Source organism: Lutjanus erythropterus, chromosome 4 (genome assembly GCF_056507025.1).
Source record: "Lutjanus erythropterus isolate fLutEry1 chromosome 4, fLutEry1.hap2, whole genome shotgun sequence".
Taxonomy (NCBI): Eukaryota; Metazoa; Chordata; class Actinopteri; order Lutjaniformes; family Lutjanidae; genus Lutjanus; species Lutjanus erythropterus.
The window spans coordinates 36,319,202-36,347,143 of record NC_139320.1 but is presented as its reverse complement, the minus strand read 5'-3'; the positions used below and the strand labels follow the sequence as shown (position 1 = coordinate 36,347,143).

General features: G+C 38.4%; 4 protein-coding genes across 4 annotated transcripts; all 4 read right to left on the bottom strand.

The window, feature by feature from the left end:
• Positions 1 to 589: 589 nt before the first annotated feature.
• LOC146328835 (extracellular calcium-sensing receptor-like) lies at positions 590 to 4,931 on the bottom strand. The gene is made up of 6 exons (XM_084717841.1): positions 4,699 to 4,931; positions 3,983 to 4,280; positions 3,071 to 3,865; positions 2,677 to 2,904; positions 2,365 to 2,488; positions 590 to 1,623 (listed from the first exon to the last, which is right to left on the bottom strand). The coding sequence occupies exons 1-6, from the start codon at positions 4,929 to 4,931 to the stop codon at positions 710 to 712; spliced, it is 2,592 nt and encodes an 863-aa protein (XP_084573967.1). The 3' UTR covers positions 590 to 709.
• Positions 4,932 to 8,317: 3,386 nt separating this feature from the next.
• LOC146328834 (extracellular calcium-sensing receptor-like) lies at positions 8,318 to 12,047 on the bottom strand. Its single transcript, XM_084717838.1, has 6 exons — positions 11,815 to 12,047; positions 11,114 to 11,411; positions 10,206 to 11,000; positions 9,806 to 10,033; positions 9,494 to 9,617; positions 8,318 to 9,231 (listed from the first exon to the last, which is right to left on the bottom strand). The coding sequence occupies exons 1-6, from the start codon at positions 12,045 to 12,047 to the stop codon at positions 8,318 to 8,320; spliced, it is 2,592 nt and encodes an 863-aa protein (XP_084573964.1).
• A 3,331-nt stretch (positions 12,048 to 15,378) lies between these two features.
• On the bottom strand, positions 15,379 to 19,038 carry LOC146328833 (extracellular calcium-sensing receptor-like). The gene is made up of 6 exons (XM_084717839.1): positions 18,806 to 19,038; positions 18,285 to 18,582; positions 17,351 to 18,145; positions 16,993 to 17,220; positions 16,665 to 16,788; positions 15,379 to 16,292 (listed from the first exon to the last, which is right to left on the bottom strand). The coding sequence occupies exons 1-6, from the start codon at positions 19,036 to 19,038 to the stop codon at positions 15,379 to 15,381; spliced, it is 2,592 nt and encodes an 863-aa protein (XP_084573965.1).
• Positions 19,039 to 22,254: 3,216 nt separating this feature from the next.
• LOC146328832 (extracellular calcium-sensing receptor-like) lies at positions 22,255 to 27,591 on the bottom strand. Its single transcript, XM_084717840.1, has 6 exons — positions 27,359 to 27,591; positions 26,855 to 27,152; positions 25,888 to 26,682; positions 25,521 to 25,748; positions 25,190 to 25,313; positions 22,255 to 23,168 (listed from the first exon to the last, which is right to left on the bottom strand). The coding sequence occupies exons 1-6, from the start codon at positions 27,589 to 27,591 to the stop codon at positions 22,255 to 22,257; spliced, it is 2,592 nt and encodes an 863-aa protein (XP_084573966.1).
• Positions 27,592 to 27,942: the final 351 nt, after the last annotated feature.

Below are 27,942 nucleotides of genomic sequence, written 5' to 3'. Positions count from 1 at the left end.
AACTTGGTCTGTGCTTAACAGGCACTATCACTTAACGCATCTGGCAACCACAAGCAGTGCGCTTTGGACTGTAAGCTAACTTTCAACATCTGACCTCAGCAGCAGACCAGCATTAGTGACTCAGGTGAGATCAAAAGTTTTGATACCAGCACAGGTGCTTTACAGGTAAACCTTAATGCATGGCCATGCAAATGGGTGTGCCGCGAAAAAGTACCCTGACAGGGCAATCATTCCCTGTATATATGTAATATATTACGGGAGAAATAGTCTTGATACAATGTGAAGTGAAAAGATGCCTCCAATAACAAGGCCATCATCTTGAGTCACTTCAGCACATCAGCAGAACCAAGAGGAGCAGCCGCAACAATGGTATAGCCCTTCTTTTTTCTTCAGACTCAATCAATAAGCTCTACAGCTGACTGCAGGACTTTTAAACAACAAGGAGGAAGTTGTCATTGTTGAAGTCAAGCCTGATGAGATCAGAGGAAAACAAACATATCAAGCCAAATACATTTTTATCCGTGAAAATGTGGATTTAATTATTTGATTTACAGTAGAAAAACGTGAAAGAAATAATATGGTAGTGCAATGCAAATGTTCAAGAAAATGAAGATATATGTCTACTTGACAGTCTGCTTTTTTAAAATCAAGATTTATTTAGAAAGGTTATGGCATTTGAATGTCTTAGCAAATGTGTAAATTTAAGTTTTCAGAATGATTTTTGTGCCCCCTTCCCCATCATATTCTTTTTTGTATTTTTCTCTGGTTTCAGTAAGATAACATAACATTTTGGCATAAAAATACAAATGAGCAGTCCAAAACTTGAAGCCAGAATAGCAAATATCTCCACAGCTACACTGAACTTCCCAGGAGAGCTGACATACGCTGGGATAAAAGTGATCCATACTGCACAGAATATCAGCATGCTGAAGGTGATCAGTTTGGCTTCATTGAAATTATCAGGAAGTTTTCGAGCCAGAAAAGCGAGAATAAAACATAACATGGCCAGAAGTCCTATGTAACCAAGTACAGCCCAAAAGGCTACAGCTGATCCCAGAGCACACTCCAAGATGATTTTCTCCTTGGACTCCTTCAAATTCTTAAATGGAAAAGGAGGAGAAATTGTTAACCAGAGGATACATATGACAACTTGTATAAGAGTGAAACCCAGAACACTGAGTTTCTGCTGCACAGGCCCAAACCATTTCATCACATTACTGCCTGGAAGTGTGGCTCTGAAGGCCATTAACACCACTATTGTTTTCCCCAGAACACAAGAGATACAGAGGTCAAAGGTGATGCCGAACGCTGTGTGTCGCAGCATACAGGACCACTCAGAGGGCCGGCCGATGAAGGTCAGAGAACACAGGAAACACAGACTCAAGGAGAAGAGCAGCAGGAAGCTCAACTCAGAGTTGTTGGCTCTGACAACAGGAGTCTGTCTGTATCTGAAGAAAATAAATGCCACAACAGCAGTCAGACATGTTCCAAACAGAGAGGCTGCAGTGAGCAGTGCTCCCATAATCTCTTCATATGATAGAAACTCTGCCTCCTTCTTTACACAGGCATCTCTTCTCTCATTTGACCAGAACTCAGGGTCACATCTCACACAGGTGATAGAGTCTGAAAAGTAATATTGGAACAGGTGTTAGACTTCTTAATTACACTTGATCTCTTTTCTATGACAACTAGACCCTACATGATTACTATATAATATAAATAATACGAAAATAAGATGGGAAAAAATCAGTCAAGACAAAAAGAACAACAGTAATATTCTACATTATTCTAGGTTTTTTTAAGTTGACAAACAAAAAGGTCTTTGCACACCTGAATGTATGACAGGTGTGTTGGAGGAAGAGTCAACTTGAAGAAAACCAGAAAAACTCCTACACCCTGTCTGGCTTTCTGCTGATGTATTAAATATCTGACATTTTGGTCTGGATGACCTTACTTGATGAATGTCATCCAGACCAAAACGTCGGATATTTAATACATCAGCAGAAAGCCAGAGAATGTGTGGGAATCTTTCTGGTTTTCGTCAAGTACGGCAGATATCAAAATCTCAGAAGAAAAGACCAAAACTATCTGCATGTTCAGATGCCACTAAGAGAGGGTAGAAAATAATGTAGGTCTTTTTGTATCATGAGTAATAGCTGATTTTCATTGGTTGATATCATTGCATTCATTTACAAATACGTTTGTGTTACATACATTTTTTAAATTGTGATAAGCTTGATATGCATTTTCAAGATCCTGCAGACTTATAATATTGCTTTCTGACTTGCTTCAGTGACTTTGGTATAATTGGCATGCAACCATGGCAATTCTTGGATTTTGGTTTTGCAATAAATATTACTACACCTGTAATGTTGCTTATTTCTCCCTCTGCACATCTTAAACAGTCATAGCAGCAGACAGGTTTTCCTTTCTGCAGAACCTTGCGAGTTCCTGGGGGACATTTCTCACTGCAAACTGACAAAGGCACCTACATGACGAAAAGGAAAATGAGAAAAATGCATGGGCACTCATTTTGACAAGGGGTTGTCTTTAAAGCATCAATTACTAATTTTGATGCATCTAAACAAAACATTATGATACAGTAAAAGTAGCTATAACTTACAACTAGTCAAATACTTTTTCATTAAAAATTAAAGTGATCACATTGAAACTTACCTGTTTTGAGTTCTGTGCCCAAAATAAAGACCTTTTTTGCAGATTCAGCTGTTTGTCTGCAGGTAAAGATGCATCATAGACACCAACTGTGACAAAGTCCACAATGCCTTTTTCTGTTGGCTGCCAGTTTATAATTTCATACTTTGCTGCTGGATCTCCATTCTCATTAAAATAAACCTCATCTCCTTCCTTTGTTTTGAACTGAATCATTTTTATATGCTGTAAAATCTAAGAAGACATGCATCAGTGGTGATCATTAGCTGACAAATATGATGTTATTGGATTGTCTAAACAGCATCATAAAGACTGTAACAATTTATATTTAATAATTCAGACCATCTTCTTTATAAATGTGATTTAATGTGAAAACTTTAAATCAAGTCTTTGAACTCACCACAAATGGATCTAGCTGCACCTTGTTGTTACATGTTTTATTACAGCTGAGAATATTATGAAGTGCATGGGCCACAGCATACACTCCTTTATACACATTGTAAAATATAGGCATGAGTGACATATCAGTGAAGCTGTTTTTCACTCCAGTCAGATCTTCATGTCCAGTACATTCTCTCTGATTCACTGCTGATGACTTTGACTGCTTAAACTTGCAGTGAAATAATGCCTCCCAAAACTCTGTAAAAAACTCATTACTAGAAGAATTGAGTGGCTTCACATCCAACATGAACTCTCTCATGCCACTGACATGTGCTTTAGGGATGGACAGACCTATAGCACCATCCAGAATGTGATCCCTATTCTTTGCTACACTTTCAGAATCAAAAATCCAGGCCTCAGTGCCTACCCACTGATACCCAGTCAAGTTCTGACGAGACAACTCATCTATTACCAAATACAACTCAGTGGGGGGGGTGAAAGTGACAATCACCTTAGAAGTGGAAGCCTTGATAATGTTAACTATCTTTTGTATTTGGTCTGGTGGATCTGTTCTAAAGAAAGCTACAGAGTACTCTATACAGATGCCCAGCTGCTGGGCGGTTTCTATAAATGTGGCCATGCCATTATTGCCATAATCATTATTTGCTCTAATAGCTCCAACCCAAGTCCAACCAAAGTGTTTGACCAACTGGGCCAGAGCTCTGCTCTGGTAGTAGTCACTGGGTATTGTTCTGAGGAATGATGGGTACTTGGTTTTATCACTGAGACAAGCACAAGTAGCAAGATGGCTGATCTAAAAGAAAAGAAATGCTTTTCTTAAAATCACATAAGACATATACAACATTTACTGGAATACTCAATGATATATTTTTGTTACAAATAGGATTATATTTTTGCTAATCTCACCCACCATTGGGATACGAAATGGTCCAATGACAGTAGCTACGGCCATGCATAGAGAGGAAAAGGTCTCTCCCATAATAGCCTGCACTTGGGCAGGTCTTGTACATGGTGCCTTGGAGGTGGAAAATACAACTTCATTTCCATTAGCCAAGGCCAGTGCAACCCTCACTCCTCTGGCAATGGAGGCACAAGCATCATAGATCTTATAGCCCAGAGAGATACCAGGCAGTAGGTCTGTGCTGTTATTAATCTCCTCTATGGCAAAAAGCATAGCCTGAGCAAACTGGACTCCTCTGAAATGCAAACTTCAAGTGGACGGTCATAAATACACAGTAAATAGATGTAATTAGAAACAATTTGTCTATGAAATGAAATGAGCATACTAAATGAAAGCATGTGATGGTATTAACATGCACAACAATGAACATTTCTTGAAAATCTTTTATATTTACCTTTTTTTTTCTAATTTAATCTTAGATATTTTAAATAGAAAAATATTTATAGTATGTTATTTAACTGTTTACAAATAGATGGTACCAATTTGTCCTTCAAATAAAAATAACAGCAAGATAAATAAAAGCATTTGATGATATTAATATACACAATAAGAAGTTTCTTTTATTTTAATACTTAGTTTGATGACCTTTTTGCACCTGTTAAGTACCTGTACACACTTCCTCATAGATATCTGAAATCAAAATAGATATTTACTGTATAATTTACCTGGTGCATTGCAGTGGTGCAGGCTTGTCCATGTAGGTATCCTGTCTGTTTTCCCACTTCAGGTGGAAGGAGAAGATTCCCCCCAGGATAATGTCTCCATCCTTGGATAGTTGAGGGTTCTCCGGTTCCCCTCTCCGCCTGCACACCAGCTCCTCAGTCTGAGAACAAGACATCACCAACAACAACTGTAAGAGGGTCCAACCCTTTTCTGCCCACCTCTGTGTGGATGTCATGCTGTATTCAAAGGCAAAACCACAGTGTGGCATCACATGCACATTACTGTAAACCAAAAGCGTGCAGTGATATTTATATATTTTGATGCAACATAAAAAATAATTGAACAGTGACGTTTTATCTCTGTGGACATACCAGGTGGGCAGAGAGGAGGGAGATGCCCAAACAGAATCAGAATCAGGTTTATCCCAACCAGTTGGAACTAAAGAAGCTTCTTGAATGAGAGGTGAAAAGTCTTTAAGAACTCTATCAAGTCCAGTTGACTATGACAACTCTTGCTATGAATCACTTTTACGATGTTTGCTTTTTCTGCTTGCTAAAATGCCTTACTTGCCTTTTTGGCAGCTTACTTAGCTGCTTAGCCCAAGGAGAGCCCAAATTATTATTATTATTATTTTTTTTTTTTTTTACCACCTTTCTCAGCTTGCCATTTTAGACACTGTTGCAGGCTTACATTAGCATCTGTCTCTGATATGGAGATATGAAGCTCAGCGTAAGTTCAATCAGGAAGACCTTCTATTACACTGCCTTCATTCATAAATTTCCTTTACTCCAGCTCTCCCCTTCTATTCCCTCTAATCAGCTGTTTGTGGGCGTTCACCTTCGTCTTTACTATCCAATCAGATTTTGCCACGGTCGCGATAGCCAGTCAATTTGCTGCTGCCAAACTTTAAATCGCCTCTGTTTTTGCTCCATCAGTTGTCATTCAGTCAGTAGCGCGACCCTCCTCCACCCCTCTCTCCTCCAGTCATTGGACCCAGGTAGCCACAAGATGTTCACCTCGATCCTCCCTGAAGCCCTCTCCTCCAGTCTTCAGGTCCAGGAAGCAGGAGTCTACAGCCACACGGTGTTCACCTCGATCCTCCCCGACGCCCTCTCCTCCAATCTTCAAGTCCAGGCAGCAGGAGTCCAGAGCCACTTCACCTCACCAGTCTCTGCTTCGCACCTCTTCACCACCACCACCAGTGTCTAGACCCCGGGGGGTTCTCTTCTCTACAGCTTCATCACCCCCATTCATATATATTTATAGTATATACATATTGTTTCACCTCAATGGGGTCTAACCGCCAAAGACTGTTCATGTTTCATATATGTCATGCATGTGCCAATAAACCATTTCCCTTTTACTCTTAGTCTCTCCTGATTGAAATATATATATATTGTTCTCTGAAATAAATTTATTTCTGTCAAACAGCAACACATTGAAGGCAGAACAGATGTCGTCATCCACTGCTTGATGGAGAGTCTGAGGGGAAAAATAACCAGTGTCTGCGGGGGTTCTTCAGTCCACAGCAACAGAGGAGGGGTCAAAATGAGTTGAGCCCAGCTTTCCCAAGGCCGATTAATGCATCGCCAGTGACTCAACTCGTTCACCTCTCAACGTGTGGGGGAGGTAAGCACCACGCATCCTATCTAAGGGAGTTAGGTCGACTCCAGCTCAGTCGATATCATCTTCTCAAGGTCTATAAAATTCTGAACCTGTGACATAATTATGACATCACAGGAGAGGCTTATACCCTAGCATAGAACTCCAACCATGACATAGTTGCCTATAATATCACAAACCAAGCATGATACCCTACACCAGGCCCCTTCAAATGGCAGCCCCTGGGCTACATGCGGCCCAGAACTAAACCCTGACTGTCCAGGTCGTGGCCCAACCAGAAAAGCAGAGAAAAACCAAGAAAATCATATTCTGTGACCTTACAGACATTTCAGAAATTCATACAATAGTTCAGATCTTGAATGCAACACTCTGCATAGCATTGCAGCACTCAACATTGTTGTGAAAATGTGTGTGTACTAGTGGTAATGTTAGAAGTAGTAGTCCTATAATACAACCTCTAAAACCAATTCTTTCTCAACCAAGAAATGCAAAATTGACAATGAAAACCATCAGGTTAACCTTGCCTGGACTGACAAATACTTATATATTTTATTTTGCTGCCAAATCCAAGTATCAAACCGATGTGGCTAATTTGCAAGTGAGTTGCAGTGTTTAAAGATTACAATCTTCAGAGGCACCACATTGAGAAACACTGGACTTCCCAGACAAACTTTATCGATGGATCACAGGAGAGGGCTGCAAAAGTGCAGAGTTTGATTGCATCTTGCAACCAGAGCTGTACTACGATGATGCGGTCATGCACAGCCCAACAGAGAGCTGCAGCAGCTTCCCTCCATTTGTTCTGGATCCTGGCAAGAAAAAAAAGACCATTCACAGACTCACAAACCGTGAAAGACTGCATGTTGGCCATCGTGGATGAATAAAAAAATGATAAAAGATTAATTGTATTGAATTTGTAATTGATTAGCCCTGTACTTTGAGCTGCACCAGGGTCAGGTTTTTATTTTTATTTTTATATTTTGTGGGGAAAAAAATTTTTACTACCTCAGGTTCTGTCAAGTTACAGTACTTTTGGCTTTTATGCACTTTTTGATGTGCTTGTGTCAGATGTGACCAAATTTAAAAGGGAAACAATGAAAAAACGTTGTTTGTTTTTCATTACATTAATTTGTGTTGGTTTAAAATTTGTCATTACCTGCTGCTTACCAGTCACTGAAAATGTCTGGCCCAGCTAAATTTCTTGGTTTTAAAATCTGGCCTGATTGAATTTGTAACTGAATGGCCCTGCTGTAAGCCATAACCTCTTGCATCTGTGTTGGGGAAAACATAATAAAGGTGCTGCTGTTCAATAGACATCTGTTAGTTCATGTTTTGTAGAAGCCTTATATGAACACAATTTTATTACTTAAAAAGTAGCCCATATGAAAAATACAAGAAATCCATATTAGAATAAGGCTATAGATTAGTGGTAGATAGATGGAATATTATGAAAGAGTTACTTAAAAAATTAAAGCTATTAAAAGAATCCTGAAATACCAAACACTTTTTATAGGGTTTTTGTAATTATGTACAAAGGTAGTGAGTAAAATTTACAAGCAAGGCATTAGTACATTTTATGTCCAAGAAAGAAAATTGCTAGTAAAATCTACTTGAGTATTTCAGATTTAACTATTCTTAGGTGTAAGTAAACTTTACTTGAAGATTTCCAAAGGAAATATTACTAAGAATTTCTGTGTGTTAATTGTTACCAAGCTTTTTTTAAGTAAATACCACTCCAAATTTATTTCTGTGTACAGAAATGCTTTATCTTCTGAGAAGTGATGGGTCTAAAACACAGAGGACTTCTCTGATTACAGATGAGAGACACAGAAGGGATATTAATAATATACATTGGAAAACGACAAAAATACTACAGTAATACAATGCTAGTCTCCGATAAAATGAATATAAATGTCCACTTGACAGTCTGCTTAACAAATTATTATTCAAATATTATAATGGCACTAAATGACTTTGCCACCATATTATTTAAAGTTTTCAGAATGATTTTGGTGCCCCCTTCCCCATGATATTCTTTTTTGTATTTTTCTCTGGTTTCAGTAAGATAACATAACATTTTGGAATAAAAATACAAATGAGCAGTCCAAAACTTGAAGCCAGAATAGCAAATATCTCCACAGCTACACTGAACTTCCCAGGAGAGCTGACATACGCTGGGATAAAAGTGATCCATACTGCACAGAATATCAGCATGCTGAAAGTGATAAATTTGGCTTCATTGAAATTATCAGGAAGTTTCCGAGCCAGAAAAGCGAGAATAAAACATAACATGGCCAGAAGTCCTATGTAACCAAGAACAGACCAAAATCCTACAGCTGAGCCCAGAGCACACTCCAAGATGATTTTGTCCTTGAACTTCTGAAAATTCTTAGATGGAAAAGGAGGAGAAATTGTTAACCAGAGGATACATATGACAACTTGTATAAGAGTGAAACCCAGAACACTGAGTTTCTGCTGCACAGGCCCAAACCATTTCATCACATTACTGCCTGGAAGTGTGGCTCTGAAGGCCATTAACACCACTATTGTTTTACCCAGAACACAAGAGATACAGAGGACAAAGGTGATGCCGAACGCTGCATGTCGCAGCATGCAGGACCACTCAGAGGGCCGGCCGATGAAGGTCAGAGAACACAGGAAACACAGACTCAAGGAGAAGAGCAGCAGGAAGCTCAACTCAGAGTTGTTGGCTCTGACAACAGGAGTCTGTCTGTATCTGAAGAAAATAAATGCCACAACAGCAGTCAGGCATGTTCCAAACAGAGAGGCTGCAGTGAGCAGTGCTCCCATAATCTCTTCATATGATAGAAACTCTGCCTCCTTCTTTACACAGGCATCTCTTCTCTTATTTGACCAGAACTCAGGGTCACATCTCACACAGGTGATAGAATCTGAAAAATGGTATCAGTGCATGTGTTAGACATTACACTTGATCTCTTTTCTATCACAACTAGACCCTACATGATTACTATATAATATAAATAATAGGGAAATAAGATTGGAAAAAATGTTCTGTTGTATTTTTGAGTTGGCATTTGCAAGACCCTGCAGACTTATAATATTGCTTTTTGACTTGCTTCAGTGACTTTGGTATAATTGGGATGCAACCATGGCAATTTTTAGATTTTGGTTTTGCAGTAAATATTACTACACCTGTAACATTGCTTATTTCTCCATCTGCACATCTTAAACAGTCATAGCAGCAGACAGGCTTTCCTTTCTGCAGAACTTTGCGAGTTCCTGGGGGACATTTCTCACTGCAAACTGACAAAGGTACCTACATGACGAAAAGGAAAATGAGAAAAATTCATGGGCACTCATTTTGACAAGGGGTTGTCTTTAAAGCATCAATTAATAATTTTGATGCATATACACAAAATATTATGATACAGTAAAAGTAGCTATAACTTACAACTATTCAAGTACATTTTCATTAAAAATTAAAGTGATCACATTGAAACTTACCTGTTTTGAGTTCTGTGCCCAAAATAAAGACCTTTTTTGCAGATTCAGCTGTTTGTCTGCAGGTAAAGATGCATCATAGACACCAACTGTGACAAAGTCCACAATGCCTTTTTCTGTTGGCTGCCAGTTTATAATTTCATACTTTGCTGCTGGATCTCCATTCTCATTAAAGTAAACCTCATCTCCTTCCTTTGTTTTGAACCGAATCATTTTTATATGCTGTAAAATCTAAGAAGACATGCATCAGTGGTGATCATTAGCTGACAAATATGATGTAATTGTACTGTCTCAACAGCATGATGAAGACTGTACCAATTTATATTTAATAATTCAGACCAACTTCTTTAAAAATGTGATTTATTGTAAAAACTTTAAATCAAGTCTTTGATGTTCAACTCACCACAAATGGATCAAGCTGCACCTTGTTGTTACATGTTTTATTACAGCTGAGAATTTCATGAAGTGCATGGGCCACAGCATACACTCCTTTGTACACATTGTAAAAGAGAGGCATGAGTGACATATCAGTGAAGCTGTTTTTCATTCCTGTCAGATCTTCATGTCCAGTACATTCTCTCTGATTCACTTCTGATGACTCTGACTTCTTAAACCTGCAGTGAAATAATGTCTCCCAAAACTCTGTAAAAAACTCATTACTAGGTGAATTGAGTGGCTTCACATCCAACATGAACTCTTTCATGCCACTGACATGTGCTTTGGGGATGGACAGACCTATAGCACCATCCAGAATGTGATCCCTATTCTTTGCTGCAGTTTCAGAATCAAAAATCCAGGCCTCAGTGCCTACCCACTGATACCCAGTCAAGTTCTGACGAGACAACTCATCTATTACCAAATACAACTCAGTGGTGGAGATGAAAGTGACAATCACCTTAGAAGTGGAAGCCTTGATAATGTTAATTATCTTTTGTATTTGGTCTGGTGGATCTGTTCTGTAGAGAGATACAGAGTACTCTATACAGATGCCCAGCTGCTGGGCGGTTTCTGTAAATGTGGCCATGCCATTATTGCCGTAATCATCATTTGTTCTAATAGCTCCAACCCAAGTCCAACCAAAGTGTTTGACCAACTGGGCCAGAGCTCTGCTCTGGTAGTAGTCACTGGGTATTGTTCTGAGGAAGGATGGGTACTTGGTTTTATCACTGAGACAAGCACAAGTAGCAAGATGGCTGATCTAAAAGAAAAGAAATGATTTTCTTAAAATCACATAAGATACAACATTTACTGGAACATTCAATGATATATTTTTGTTACAAATAGGATTACATTTTTGCTAATCTTACCCACCATTGGGATACGAAATGGTCCAATGACAGTAGCTATGGCCATGCATAGAGAGGAAAAGGTCTCTCCCATAATAGCCTGCACTTGGGCAGGTCTTGTACATGGTGCTTTGGAGGGGGAAAATACAACTTCATTTCCATTAGCCAAGGCCAGTGCAACCCTCACTCCTCTGGCAATAGAGGCACAAGCATCATAGATCTTATAGCCCAGAGAGATACCAGGCAGTAGGTCTGTGCTGTTATTAATCTCCTCTATGGCAAAAAGCATAGCCTGAGCATACTGGACTCCTCTGAAATGCAAACTTCATGTGGATTGTCATAAAGAGATGTAATTAGAAACAATTTGTCTATGAAATGAGCATACTAAATGAAAGCATGTGATGGTATTAACATGCACAACAATGAACATTTCTTGAAAATCTTTTATATTTACCTGTTTTTTTTTCTAATTTAATATTAGATATTTTAAATAGAAAAATATTTATATTGTGTTATTTAACTGTTTACAAATAGATGGTACCAATTTGTCCTTCAAATAAAAATAACAGCAGAATAAATTAAAGCATTGATGGTATTGATATACACAATAAGAAGTTTCTTTTATATTAATACTTAGTTTGATGACCTTTTTGCACCTGTTAAGTACCTGTACACACTTCCTCATAGATATCTGAAATCAAAATAGACATTTACTGTATAATTTACCTGGTGCATTGCAGTGGTGGGGGCTTGTCCATGTAGGTATCCTGTCTGTTTTCCCACTTCAGGTGGAAGGAGAAGATTCCCCCCAGGATAATGTCTCCATCCTTGGATAGTTGAGGGTTCTCAGGTTCCCCTCTCTGCCTGCACACCAGCTCCTCAGTCTGAGAACAAGACATCACCAACAACAACTGTAAGAGGGTCCAACCTTTTTCTGCCCACTTCTGTGTGGATGTCATGCTGCATTCAAAGGCCAACCCACAGTGTGTCATCACATGCACCTTACTGTACACCAAAAGCATGCACTGATATTTATATATTTTGATGCAACATAAAAAATAATTGAACAGTGACATTTTATCTCTGTGGACATACCAGGTGGGCAGAGAGGAGGGAGATGCCCAAACAGAATCAGAATCAGGTTTACCACCAAGTAGGTTTTTGAGGAATTTCTTATTCAGTTCTTCAGTTCTGACTGGTTGGAAGTTTGGAACTCCTAACCAGTCAGTCAGAACTGAAGAAGCTTCTTGAATGAAAGGTGAAATGTCTTCAAGAACTCTATCAAGTCCAGTTGTCTATGACAACTCTTGCTATGAATCACTTTTATGATGTATGCTTTTTCTGCTTGCTAAAATGCCTTACTTGCCTTTTTGGCAGTGTAACCCCCATAAATTTAACAGATAGTCTAAACCCTACTTTTAAACACTGTGTATAGTTGTTTGTATGTTACAGTTCAAGTCAAACCTTCATTAGTTATTGTGTATGCACTAATTCATATGAAACCCTCTCACTTTTAACAGATATTTAATTGAGCTGAGTAGCAGAGTTATTATTGCAGTTCATGAAAAATCCTGAGGCTGGCGCTAAGCGTCTGCAAAATGCACCTTAGGGAGTAGCGATATGTAGAAGAAAGGGGGAGGGGAAGCGCAGCACACGGAAGGAAAACGAAAGAAGTCCAGCGACACATGACGAGCAAAAGAGTGAAGGGGAAAACTTGTTTTTATTTGTTAAAGTTCAGTGTTAAAAGTAGTCCAGAAGATGCTTAACTTGTTCCAGGATACCATTGTTTACGGCAGGATGAAGGAGGATCATTATTAGATGTGTTTTGGATGACGATTCTCCGGTTGTTTTTTTTTGGGGGGGGGGTCGACTTCCAAGAGGGGTCAGCAGAGGATCTTCAGCAAGTGGGAGGGACAACAACTGCTGCTGTCACGTGTGTTTGAGTCAGAGAGGAGACGCCGCTGGATTTAGATGCACCAGATCTCCACTTGGATTTGCAGATAAGCTTAAGCAAAATATACAAAAAGAAAGGGGCCCCTAACTGAACTAAAACTACATAGTTGACTGAAAAAAACAGAACGTACTGACTTGACTGACTGAACAAAATTTTCAAGGAAAACTCATCAAGAAAAAAAATGAATTGCAACTGAAGAGGAGATAAATAAGAACTAAAGGGATGTATTGAACTGAATGAAACACTACCCGGGTAATAACAAAAGAACTGAGGGGTGGACAATTTAATTGAATTTTTTTTTATTTGCTTTTTTTATTTCTTTTTATGAGTTTATATTTTTTTTAGTACTGTTGAATAAGTCAAAGTGATATTTATGAAGAGTATACAGTTATATTTGGCTGTGGAATAAATCCATATTTTTTTGGGTTCACTAAAGAGAGTCTTTGGTTTGCTTACTATCCTCTTTGCAGGGCCCATACTTAAGATATTGGTGTAACTGCCTATTAGTCTCTTAGCCTATTTCATTACAAATACTGTTTACATCAACCTCAATTTTTTGTGGCGAGCCAGCCAGGAGGATTTTAAGTAAAACTCAGAACATACATAGCTCATTCAGTGTATTGTTGTTTGTTTATATTTGTCAAAGAGAGTAAACATGGCTACTATTACTGATATTGAACAGGATTATGGAATATACCCAAAAAGGGCAGCCTTAGTACAAGGCATTAGTGAAGATGATGCTGATGAGGAAATCACTGAGTTTCTTGAAACATATGGGACGGTAGCCAAGATAGTCAGACTAAAACCACTCAGTGCTATCACTGAGTTTGACTCTGAAGAGGCAGTCACACACCTTAAGCCACAGTTTCCCTTTGAGGCGGCTGCAGCTAGAGACCCCAATGTTAAATGGTGCCTAGATAGCATTGACGGCATGATTCCTTCAACTAGCCAGCCCTCTTTCTCAGTAAAAGCAGGCCCCAGTGAATCAGCTCCAGATAAGGAAGGCTCCAGCGAGTCCTGCAGTTCTGATTCCAGTGAGGTTGAGTCAGATAATAGTGAAACACCATGCACATCAGTTCTTCAAAAGAAAAGACATCAGACTGTTCCTGCTGCACCCCAGTCCACCTCCACATCATCTCCTAAGGTTGTCAAACCTAAAAGGAGAGCTGCACCAGTCAATCCAGCAGCACTGGACAATGATGTACTGAGCCCCCAAGATGTTCGACGCATAATAGTAGAACATGTTTTCAAGAATGAAGCTTCTGCTCCCAGCCTAGGCCAGAAACGACTGCCTCCCTTCTCAGGTAGAGTGCCCAAACCACCAGGTGAAGTGGACTTTGAGACCTGGTGCTTGCATGTCGAACTCATGTTTAATGATGACCTTCCCACTGACATGCAAAGGAGGATGATATTGGAAAGTTAACTCCCACCTGCTTCAGACACTGTCAGGCAACTTGGGTCCAATTCATCCCCACATGATTATGTAAGACTCCTTCAGTCAGCATATGGACTTGTCAATGATGGTGAGGAAATTTTCGCCAAGTTTCTCAGCACTCATCAGGATGCAGGTGAAAAAGCCTCTGAATATCTTCGCCATTTTAGGAGCTCAAAAGTGAAACCTGTCTTGCAGCTTCAATATGTTTCAGAAGCCCCTCCCAAGGATGAACTTAGTACAGTTATTCTACAGAAATACATAACAGAGACAGAAAGCCTAAGGAAGCAAGTGGCAGAACTACAAATACAGTTGACAGAGAAGAGAGCTCAAAGGAGAAAAAAAAAGAACAGAAAACAGCTGCTATGCTTGAGCCACCAACTGCAACAGCTGGAGTTCAAGTACACCAACAAGCCCCAAGGCCAGAGCCAAAACCTTGGTTTTGTTTCAAATGTGGGGAAAATGGCCACATCGCCAGACAATGTGAGAATGCCCCCAACAAAGACCTTGTACACAAAAAATATAAAGAGCTAAGAGCCAAACAGCAAGACTGGAGAGCCAAGCAAAGCCAAGCTTTAAACTGGACCGGGTTTCAGTAGAGGGACGGACTGAGGCCCAACCCTTTTTTTTTAAGTAAATTCCACTCCAAATTTATTTCTGTGTACAGAAATGCTTTATCTTCTGAGAAGTGGGTCCTACACACAGCGGACTTCTCTGATTACAGAATACAGACAAAGAAGGAATATTAATAATATGCATTGGAAAACTACAAAAATACTACAGTAATACAATGCTAGTCTCCGATAAAATGAATAAAAATGTCCACTTGACAGTCTGGTTAACAACTTATTACTATAATTATAATGGCACCAGAATGACTCTGCCACCATATTATTTAAAGTTTTCAGAATGATTTTGGTGCCCCCTTCCCCATCATATTCTTTTTGGTATTTTTCTCTGGTTTCAGTAATATAATGTAACATTTTGGAATAAAAATACAAATGAGCAGTCCAAAACTTGAAGCCAGAATAGCAAATATCTCCACAGCTACACTGAACTTCCCAGGAGAGCTGACATACGCTGGGATAAAAGTGATCCATACTGCACAGAATATCAGCATGCTGAAGGTGATAAATTTGGCTTCATTGAAATTATCAGGAAGTGTCCGTGCCAGAAAAGCAAGAATAAAACATAACATGGCCAGAAGTCCTATGTAACCAAGTACAGACCAAAATCCTACAGCTGAGCCCAGAGCACACTCCAAGATGATTTTGTCCTTGGACTCCTTCAAATTCTTAAATGGGAAAGGAGGAGAAATTGTTAACCAGAGGATACATATGACAACTTGTATAAGAGTGAAACCCAGAACACTGAGTTTCTGCTGCACAGGCCCAAACCATTTCATCACATTACTGCCTGGAAGTGTGGCTCTGAAGGCCATTAACACCACTATTGTTTTCCCCAGAACACAAGAGATACAGAGGACAAAGGTGATGCCGAATGCTGTGTGTCGCAGCATACAGGACCATTCAGAGGGCCGGCCGATGAAGGTCAGTGAACACAGGAAACACAGACTCAAGGAGAAGAGCAGCAGGAAGCTCAACTCAGAGTTGTTGGCTCTGACAACAGGAGTCTGTCTGTATCTGAAGAAAATAAATGCCACAACAGCAGTCAGGCATGTTCCAAATAGAGAGGCTGCAGTGAGCAGTGCTCCCATAATCTCTTCATATGATAGAAATACTGCCTCCTTCTTTACACAGGCATCTCTTCTCTCATTTGACCAGAAGTCAGGGTCACATCTCACACAGGTGATAGAATCTGAAAAACAGCATTAATGCAGGTGTTAGATTGACTCAGTACATTTGTCTGCTTTTGTGTGGCTATTTTGCATCTTTCCTGTGCCTACAAGAGAGACACCACATGATTACCAGATAATGAATGTATAATCATATGACAGATACATGGTATGACTGTGACTGATTTGGATCCTAAGTACAAGATACAGTATAAAGAGTTCTTATTAATATTTTTTATCCCCATCAGGTGTAAACCAGGAGGGGATCATGTACTCACTTCTGAGTGTACAAGTGTGTCCGTAATAACTGTATTTAGATGACTTGATGCATCAATATTGCATGTAATAATATCTATTTCTGGGTTGCTTATCTGTACGATTAATTATTATTGCACCTGTAATGTTGCTTATTTCTCCCTCTGCACATCTTAAACAGTCATAACAGCAGACAGGTTTTCCTTTCTGCAGAACCTTGCGAGTTCCTGGGGGACATTTCTCACTGCAAACTGACAAAGGTACCTGAATGAACAAGACAACTATGAGAAAAATGGATGGACATTGACTTTGACGAGGTGTTGTCTTCCAAAGCATGTAGGATTATTTCTGATGCTCAAGACGTCCCATCATAACACAGTAAAATTACAATAAATAACATACAAGTTTAATAATACAAGTCTAACAATTGAAATTGACTGTCATTAACAAGTGCAAGTCATCGTTTACCTGCTGTGAGTTCTGTGCCCAAATTAAGGATGTATTTTGCAGATTCAGCTGTTTGTCTGCAGGTAAAGATGAATCATGAAGACCCACTGTGACAAAGTCCACAATGCCATTTTCTGTTGGCTGCCAGTTTATGATTTCATACTTTGCTGCTGTGTCTCCATTCTCATCAAAGTAAACCTCATCTCCTTCCTTTGTTTTGAACTGAATCTTTTTTATGTGCTGTAAAATCTAAGATCATACGTATCAACATAGATCATCATCTCACAACAGTTCATGGTACAAATGTAAAGCATTTTATTTTGATCATGGGACTTAATGTAGAAGTCATATTTTTTCGAGTCTTGAGTTTTCAACTCACCGTGAATGAATCTAGCTGCACCTTGTTGTTACATGTTTTATTACAGGTGAGAATGTCATGAAATGCATGGGCCACAGCATACACTCCTTTATACACATTGTAAAATATAGGCATGAGTGACATATCAGTGAAGCTGTTTTTCACTCCAGTCAGATCTTCATGTCCAGTACATTCTCTCTGATTCACTGCTGATGACTTTGATAGTTTGAACTTACAGCTAAATAATGTCTCCCAAAATTCTGTAAACAATTCATTACTGGATGAGTTGAATAACTTGGCATCCAACATGAACTTTCTCATGCCACTGACATGTGCTTTGGGGATGGACAGACCTATAGCACCATCCAGAATGTGATCCCTGTCCATGGCTGCAGTTTCGGAATCAACAATCCAGCTCTCACTGCCTACCCACTGATACCCAGTTAAGTTGTGTTGAGACAATTCATGAATTACGACATCCATATCCAAGTGGGACAGGAAAGCAACAATCACCTTAGAAGTGGAAGCCTTGATAATGTCAATTATCTTCTGTAGTTTGTCTGGTGGATCTGTTCTGAAGATAGTTACAGAGTACTCTAGACAGATGCCCAGCTGCTGGGCGGCCTCTTTGAAGATGGCCATGCCATTATTTCCATAGTCATCATTTGTGTTGATAGCTCCAACCCAAGTCCAACCAAAGTGTTTGACCAACTGGGCCAGGGCTCTGCTCTGGTAGTAGTCACTGGGTATTGTTCTGAGGAATGATGGGTATTTGGTTTTATCACTGAGACAAGCACAAGTAGCAAAGTGGCTGATCTGAAAGACATAACAATAAAGATGCAAAATATAAAACATCCAGGCCTACAAAGCACACGACAAATCTTTCAAAGACTCTTTTAGTATGACCAGTGGGAAGAATTAAAGAATAATAATCACTTTTAACAATTTTACTCACCATTGGGATATAAAAAGGTCCAATAACAGTGGCTATAGCCATACAAGGAGAGGAAGAGGTCTCTCCCATAATAGCCTGCACTTGGGCAGGTCTGGTACATGGTACTCCGGAGGGTGCAGAAACCACTTCATTACCATTAGCCAAGGCCAGTGTAACACTCACTCCTCTGGCAATGTTACCACAGACATCATAGATCTTATAACCCAGAGAGATACCAGGCAGTAGGTCTGTGCTGTTATTAATCTCCTCTATGGCAAAAAGCATCGCCTGGGCAAACTGGAACTCTCTAAAATGCAAACTTGATACAGACATTTATACATAGCTGAAACTACAAACAGTTTTTCCATGAAATAAAAAAAGCATATAATAAATGAACAATTAATAAATGAAAGCATATAATGGTATTAATACACACAATGATTAATATTTATTGATTTTTCTTTCTTTTTTTTTGTATTTGATTTGTACTCAATACTCATAGATTTTTTCAGTTCAAAAAGTATTTCTATTAAGTAATTTACCTGGTGCATTCCAGTGGCAGTGGTTTGTGCATGTATGTTTCCTGTCTGTCCTTCCAAGTGCTGTGGAAAGAGAAGAGCCCCCCTAAGATAATGTCCCCATCCTTAAATAGCTGGGGATTCTCTGGATCTCCTCTCCGCCTGCACACCAGCTCCTCAGCCTGAGAGAAAAATGCCACCAATAACAGCTGCAAGAGTGCCCAACCTTTCTTTGGATATTTCTGACTGGATGTCATACTGACAGAGCCAAACCACAAACCATAACCCTAACTCTACTTAACATAAATCACAAGCTTTAGCTGGTATTTATACCGTTTGGGGCAGCATAAACAACCATTATAGTATAGTCATTCTTAATCTCTGTGGACATACCAGGTTGTGGTGCCCAAACACAAAAAGAGTTTTGAAATATGAAATGTCCTACCTGTACATACTAAACAAGAAGATTCATTTGTGCTGTACAAATTATCCCTTTTTCTCCATTTACAATAGAACAATTTGGAGGCATATTTTGTTATCAAATTTATACATGCTATTTTAAACATGCTTTTAAACTGTCATGCAGAACGAAGTTCAAAAACATGCAGCATGCAAAAACAGTGACTGGCATCCAACCTTCTACCATCATTATACAGTTATACAGGCTTGAAATGAGGGCTAACATTAACAGTTTTTCTTGACTGTCTCTCATATCATAACATTAATCCAACATCGCTCCAGCCTGCAAGATTATAATAGCGAGCTACATTATCCATGCAACATGCTAATGCCAAGTTCAACAGGCTACTACAAACTAAAAACTAAAACAACATAAAACATGACAAAACTTACAGCTTAAGTAGAGGCCAACTCGCACCACTCGCTTGGTCTCTTTGAAACTTATACTCTGAAGTCGTGTCACAGACAGCCAGTCTCAATCCATCTTTGAGCTTGTCCATCAATGGCCCTCATAAACTGTGCACGTTGATAAAGTAGTTTATAGTAAAATGCCCATATTTGTTTGTTCTTGCAGCCAACAATAGAGCAAAGAGCATGCTTAGTCTCCAGGTGTAACGCAGCCGCAACCTCTTTCTCTATTCCTTCCGCCATACTCTGGCTTGAATAAATCCAGCTGAATAGTCAGCCAAGACACTGAATGTATCCTCATCCACAACATCCTCTAAACTCATGTTTGGATGCCATTTTAGCAGATGGAAACATAGTTTTCAGGTGTAGAGACTAAGTTTTACTCTTGAGTGACAGCGCACACTCTGGCTACCCAGAGACAGAGAATAGAAATCCAAGCTGAAGTGGCCTGTAGGTCCTTACATGCAACCATGTCACTGACACATCAACTGATGGCACTGGATGCAGGAAGAACTGTTTAGTGAACTCAGCTTTCTCTGTGAATAAAGCACACACTGAGGAATTTATTGTTTCAGTTGACTTAACTTACCGTCAACGCTGCCTGGACATGGACAAAAATGCCAAATTTACCCTTTAAGGTCTTTTGACAGTAGACCTATGGCCGTTGGTGTTAGAAATTGATTTTATTGTTCATTCAGGGTGCAGGACTTTATACATTGTAAATATGATTATGTCTCATTGTACACAGACAAGAATTCAAACTAATCCAACATACCTTTTCATTTGTTTTACCTACCATTGCACTTATTGTACTCATTCAGTCAAATTGTTCTTTTCAGCATAATTGGTATTTTCTGTATGTAGGCCCAGAATCAATTGGCAGCTATCCTAATTAATTCTGCAGAGTCACTGAGGGCCAGTCAGTTCAACTCAGCGTTTTTTCTTGGAGTGAAATCCCTTGAGTCTTAGGTTTTTAAAAGACATTCTGGTACAGAGGCTTTCACATAAATTCCTTGTGAAAAAGGGCAAATTTTCAGTACAGCATTTAAAAGATGACTGCATAACCATTTCATTGTTAAAACAATAATTTAAAAAATGAACAAAAAATAAGCACATAGCTATTCATAAAACTGAATAAATAAAAATGCCAAGTTTAAGTACCTATACCTAATGTAACCCATACAGTCTATTGTCTAACCATGAACTAGTTTAAATAGTACTACACTGCATAACACAAAAAAAAAATACTACAACCAGCAGATGGTGGCAGCATGCTTTTGGAAAAGTTATCATTTCTTGTTTATATGTATTTACATAGTTAATATCTAGTTAAAATGAACATAGACTAGATGTATAACAGTTAATGTTACACTATGAGATATTAGATTCAGTGTCATATTTTAGAAAAGATGTTTACTCTAAAAAAATAAATGAAAAATAAAGGGGACGAGTTTGCTGCCTCTCAATGTTTGTACTGATGAAGATAACTGTGAAATTACTAAAGGCCTACACAGAGAAAATATCTGAAAATAATAAAATGTACTGAATGATTGCAATAAACGCAATGATAAAAAATAATAAACAAAAAAAAAAAACACACATTATACACGTATACAGTTATACTCTTTACACAAACTACTTGCTCTTGCTACCATGAACTGTTCATAGTAAAACATTACAACAACAACATTTGTAACTTTACAGCTGCATCTTTTTAATATTTTTGTACACAAGTTATTTAATACTTTTAGTGCATTTTTTATTTGCATCAGGTTGAGTGCAAAAAGCAGAAATAAGATGGTGATGATAAGATAGATGACATCCTGACATAAAAAGTTTGACTTCTGGTAAATATTGTCAACTCTGAGTCTGGAGTATGGTCCACCTGTCAAGCGTTTGATACATGTTTTGGTTAAGTAGGTCTTTGTAAGATTTGATCACAACAGTATTTGATTTCTTATTGCTTATTTTCCAGGAGAAGTCTTAAGTCTAAACTGTGTGTAAGCATGGTTCTTATCGCCGCTCTCCTAAACTCATTGTCCGTGGTGGTGTTTCCAGCTCATCTGGCTGGATGGTTGAAAGATGCTATGTGCATCGTTGATTGTCTTAAGGTCTGCTGCTCTTTAATCCAAACCCCATGCTTATTTTTCTAATGCCTGTGAGTGAAATTTTGTCAAAGGTGTTTCAGCGAATAAGGCGAAACAAAATAACAAATAAAAAAAAAAATTGGCAAAATTTGATGGAGCAACTGGCCGTATCATTTCAATGAGCCACTGCTGCCATGGCAGTCACTCAATTTCAGTGTCTGTTTAATTATGTGTGTAGGAGAAATGTTGTCATTCATTTATGAAGTAAAAGAAAAATGTTCATTTTTCTCAAACACACACACCTATTAATAGTAAAACCAGGGAAACAGATAATTTGCAGTGGATTCTTGATGAATATGATTGTGTATTATTTACTTAATGCTATATATGTTATATGTTAATGTACAGCAAGAAAATACTACAGTAGTAAAATGTCTACTTGCATGTCTGGTTACCAAATCATGATGTAAAAAAATATGATGGCACTAAATGACTCTGCCACCACATTATTTAAAGTTTTCAGAATGATTTTGGTGCCCCCTTCCCCATCATATTCTTTTTTGTATTCTTCTCTGGTTTCAGTAAGATAACATAACATTTTGGAATGAAAATACAAATGAGCAGTCCAAAACTTGAAGCCAGAATAGCAAATATCTCCACAGCTACACTGAACTTCCCAGGAGAGCTGACATACGCTGGGATAAAAGTGATCCATACTGCACAGAATATCAGCATGCTGAAGGTGATAAATTTGGCCTCATTGAAATTATCAGGAAGTTTCCGAGCCAGAAAAGCGAGAATAAAACATAACATGGCCAGAAGTCCTATGTAACCAAGTACAGACCAAAATCCTACAGCTGATCCCAGAGCACACTCCAAGATGATTTTGTCCTTGGACTCTTTCAAATTTTTATAGGGAAAAGGAGGAGAAATTGTTAACCAGAGGATACATATGACAACTTGTATAAGAGTGAAACCCAGAACACTGAGTTTCTGCTGCACAGGCCCAAACCATTTCATCACATTACTACCTGGAAGTGTGGCTCTGAAGGCCATTAACACCACTATTGTTTTACCCAGAACACAAGAGATACAGAGGACAAAGGTGATGCCGAACGCTGTGTGTCGCAGCATACAGGACCACTCAGAGGGCCGGCCGATGAAGGTCAGAGAACACAGGAAACACAGAGACAAGGAGAAGAGCAGCAGGAAGCTCAACTCAGAGTTGTTGGCTCTGACAACAGGAGTCTGTCTGTATCTGAAGAAAATAAATGCCACAACAGCAGTCAGACATGTTCCAAACAGAGAGGCTGCAGTGAGCAGTGCTCCCATAATCTCTTCATATGATAGAAACTCTTCCTCCTTCTTTACACAGGCATCTCTTCTCTCATTTGACCAGAAGTCAGGGTCACATCTCACACAGGTGATAGAATCTGAAAAACAGCATTAATGCAGGTGTTAGATTGACTCAGTACATTTGTCTGCTTTTGTGTGGCTATTTTGCATCTTTCCTGTGCCTACAAGAGAGACACCACATGATTACCAGATAATAAATGTATAATCATATGATAGATACATGGTATGACTGTGAATGATTTGGATCCTAAGTACAAGATACAGTATAAAGAGTTCTTATTAATATTTTTTATCCCCATCAGGTGTAAACCAGGAGGGGATCATGTACTCACTTCTGTGCTGATGGCATAATTTCTTTTTGTGCACATTCATGACTGTATGCTGAAGGACGTCTGTGATTCAGCATTTTTGAAAAACCTTGAAAAAACATTTTTGATATTCATTTCATGCCCTTAATGTTTTTATGGCCTGAGACCGTATATTTTCAGGGCATCCTATACTTGTGAACGTGATATCTCAATATCAACTTGACAGAATTTCTTCAAACTTGACACAAATATTCACTTGAGACTCAAGGCTGAAGTAATTAGTTTATGATGGTCGGAGGTCAGGGTCACAGTGACCTAATTAAACATATTTTTGGCCAGAACTCAAAATAGGTAAAATAGATAAGATAAAATGATGAGATGATATCATAATATTAAGCTCTCTATCAGAGCTCTGTACTCCTTGAAAAAATGGCCTGCTAAATTCTTTGAAAATTATTCACTGGAATTGTATGTCACTAAAGTGATTGTTTACATTTTAAAATACACTCAATACCTTTTATCAAATTCCTTTTAAAGTTATGGAGGTCATGGTAATGCTAGCGGAGCTTAGCAAATCTCTGCTGGTTGCAGCTGGCAGTTGCAGTGCTATTGCAGTAGGTGCTTCGCAATTTGTTGCCTGGTGAGGAAGTCTTTTGATTAGACATTTGTTTTCTGCTATTTTTAAATAACTAAACATTAACATTGTTTTTTTTAGAAAGATAACAGTCATTTTCTGTAGGTGAGTTGAATTCAAATTGGGACTTAACTGAACTTAACTGTTTAGAAGCATTTTCAAGACTGTACATAGCTGATTGTAGACATATATGCCAGGATTTAGGCAGTGGTTTGTTTTGAGTATCTGGACTTTACTAGAGTGTTTTGTTTTTTTTTTGTTTTTTTTTTTGGAAACTTATGACTTTAAAAGACAAATGTTTGACAAATCTTAAATAGTTTTGACTCCACTACATTTCTGGGAAGTTATTTTTAGTCTAAGCATAGCTTTGTAATAAGCTGTTGCTGTTTTCCTTTTCTAAAATGCAATTGACCACATGCTGTGTTCCTTTCAGAAGGAACCCAATCACAGTACCCGCTCTCAACTGGGATTGATGTAAAAGCAGAAATATGTTATTGAGGTGTACTCTGTTACAAGCCAAGCGAGCTCACAACTTTTTATTCAAACAAGACAGAGAGAGAAAGACAAAGACAAAATTAAATCTCAAGATGTTATTATAATTAGAAAAGGAGAAATAATTCCAGGTAGGCCTTTAAAGTTGGATTGTTTTCACCAGGGTAAAAAATACCACACAATTCTATGTACTGCCCCTGAAGACAGAAAGAAACTTTGAGAATGCCTTACACTTGGCTTCAATCTAATTTTATGTGGTGATTTTAATGCAGTTGCAAAAATTAGAAAATTACAAAAGCTTTCCTTTTTGTTTTTGATTGCATTTCTATACTGTCATTTTTATATGCATTTCTATAGGCTTTCAGGTTCTGTAAATGCATTGTGAAAACAGTGCAGTAATGTACTGATATTAAAAAATGTACTTTATACTTCGTAATTTTGAATACTTAAGTTAAATTACTGAAGTACTTGCTTTTATAAAGACTTAAGTAAAATTTGATTGTTCAACTTTCACTTGTAGTTGAGTAATATTTGACCAGGCATATCTATACTTTGACTCAAGTACTTTGTCCACCACTGTATTTAGATGATTTGATGCATCAACATTTGATGTAATAATATCATTTTCTGGGTTGCTTAAATGTAGGATTAATTATTACTACACCTGTAATGTTGCTTATTTCTCCCTCTGCACATCTTAAACAGTCATAGCAGCAGACAGGCTTTCCTTTCTGCAGAACCTTGCGAGTTCCTGGGAGACATTTCTCATTGCAAACTGACAAAGGTACCTGAATGAACAAGACAACTATGAGAAAAGTGTATGGACATTGACTTTGACGAGGTGTTGTCTTCCAAAGCATGTAGAATTATTTTTGATGCTCAAGACATCACATTATAACACAGTAAAATTAAATTATATACAAGTTGACTAATACAAATCTAACAATTCAAATTTACTATCATTAAAAATTGCAGGTCATCACATAGTAGTTTACCTGTTGTGAGTTCTGTGCCCAAATTAAAGATGTATTTTGCAGATTCAGCTGTTTGTCTGCAGGTAAAGATGCATCATAAAGACCAACTGTGACAAAGTCCACAATGCCATTTTCTGTTGGCTGCCAGTTTATAATTTCATATTTTGCTGCTGTGTCTCCATTCTCATCAAAGTAAACTTCATCTCCTTCCTTTGTTTTAAACTGGATCTTTTTTATGTGCTGTAAAATCTAAGAATATAGGTATTAACATAGATCATCATCTCACAACACTTAAAGTTTCACAATGTAAAACCATTTCCATTCTTAATGGGACTTAAGGTAACAAGAAATTTTTTTTTTTTTTTAAACTCTTAGGTTTTCAACTCACCGTAAGTGGATCGAGCTTCACCTTGTTGTTACATGTTTCATTGCAACTGAGAATTTTATGAAGTGCATGGGCCACAGCATACACTCCTTTATACACATTGTAAAATATAGGCATAAGTGACATATCAGTGAAACTGTTTTTCACTCCAGTCAGATCTTCATGTCCAGTACATTCTCTCTGATTCACTGCTGATGACTCTGACTGTTTGAACTTACAGTTAAATAATGTCTCCCAAAACTCTGTAAACAATTCATCATTTGATGAACTGAGTGGCTTCACATCCAACATGAACTCTTTCATGCCACTGACATGTGCTTTGGGGATGGACAGACCTATAGCACCATCCAGAATGTGATTCCTGTCCTTGGCTGCAGTATGGGAATCAAAGATCCAGCCCTCACTGCCTACCCACTGATACCCAGTCAAGTTGTGGTGAAACATCTCATTTATTATCAAATACAATTCAACTGGGGTGATGAAAGTGACAATAACCTTAGACGTTGAGCCTTTGATAACTTCAATTACCTTTTGTATTTTGTCTGGTGGATCTGTTCTGTAGAGAGATACAGAGTACTCTATACAGATGCCCAGCTGCTTGGCAGTTTCAGTAAATGTAGCCATGCCATTATTGCCGTAATCATTATTTGTTCTAATAGCTCCAACCCAAGTCCAACCAAAGTACTTGACCAAGTGGGCCAGGGCTCTGCTCTGGTAGTAGTCACTGGGTATTGTTCTGAGGAAGGATGGGTACTTGGTTTTATCACTGAGACAAGCACAAGTAGCAAAGTGGCTGATCTAAAAGACAAAAGAAAAGATATCCTAAAATAACAATCATAAATATAAATCATCCAGGCCTACAATGCACACAACAAGTATCTTAAATCTCCTTTTAGTCTGACCAATGAAGAATTGCAGAGTAATAATTAGGTTTCACAAATGTTATCTCATTTTTACCAATTTCACTAACCATTGGGACAGAAAAAGGTCCAATAACAGTGGCTATAGCCATACAAAGAGAGGAAGAGGTCTCTCCCATAATTGCCTGCACTTGGGCAGGTCTGGTACATGGTACTCCAGAGGGCAGAGATAACACTTCATTACCATTAGCCAAGGCCAGTGTAACACTCACTCCTCTGGCAATGTTACCACAGACATCATAGATCTTATAACCCAGAGAGATACCAGGCAGTAGGTCTGTGCTGTTATTAATCTCCTCTATGGCAAAACGCATTGCCTGGGCAAACTGGAACTCTCTGAAATGCAAACTTGATGCAGACATTTATATGTGGTCGAAATTGTAAACCATTTGTCCATGAAATGAAAAAAAGTAAAAACATAATGAATGAAAGCATGTAATGGTATTAGTACACACAACAATTAATATGTCTTGATAACCTTGTTTTTATTTATTTTGTATTCACTTACTCTTGGATATTTTCAATAGAAAAAAGATTTCTGTTGTGTAATTTACCTGGTGCATTCCAGTGGCAGTGGTTTATGCATGTATGTTTCCAGTCTGTCTTTCCAAGTGCTGTGGAAAGAGAAGAGCCCCCCTAAGATAATGTCCCCATCCTTAAATAGCTGGGGATTCTCTGGATCTCCTCTTCGCCTGCACACCAGCTCCTCAGCCTGAGAGAAAAATGCCACCAATAACAGCTGCAAGAGTGCCCAACCTTTCTTTGGACAATTCTGACTGGATGTCATACTGACAGAGCCAGACCACAAACCATAACCCTAACTCTAATTAACATAAATCACAAGCTTTAGCTGGTATTAATACCTTTTGGGGCAGCATAAACAATCATTATAGAATAGCCATTCTAAATCTCTATGGACATACCAGGTGATTTGAGAAAAGGAGGTGTCCAAACACAAGAAGAGTTTTGGGCCTCAGTCTATTTGAAATGTAGCTCAGCATAAGTTCAGTCAGGAAGATTATCTTTGTACCTCATTCATCCTTAACTGTCTTTCTCTCGCCCTCTCTCTTTACCCACTTATTCTTAATCAGCTATCCATGGGCGGTCACTCTTTAAGTCAACTGACAAGATTTAGTCA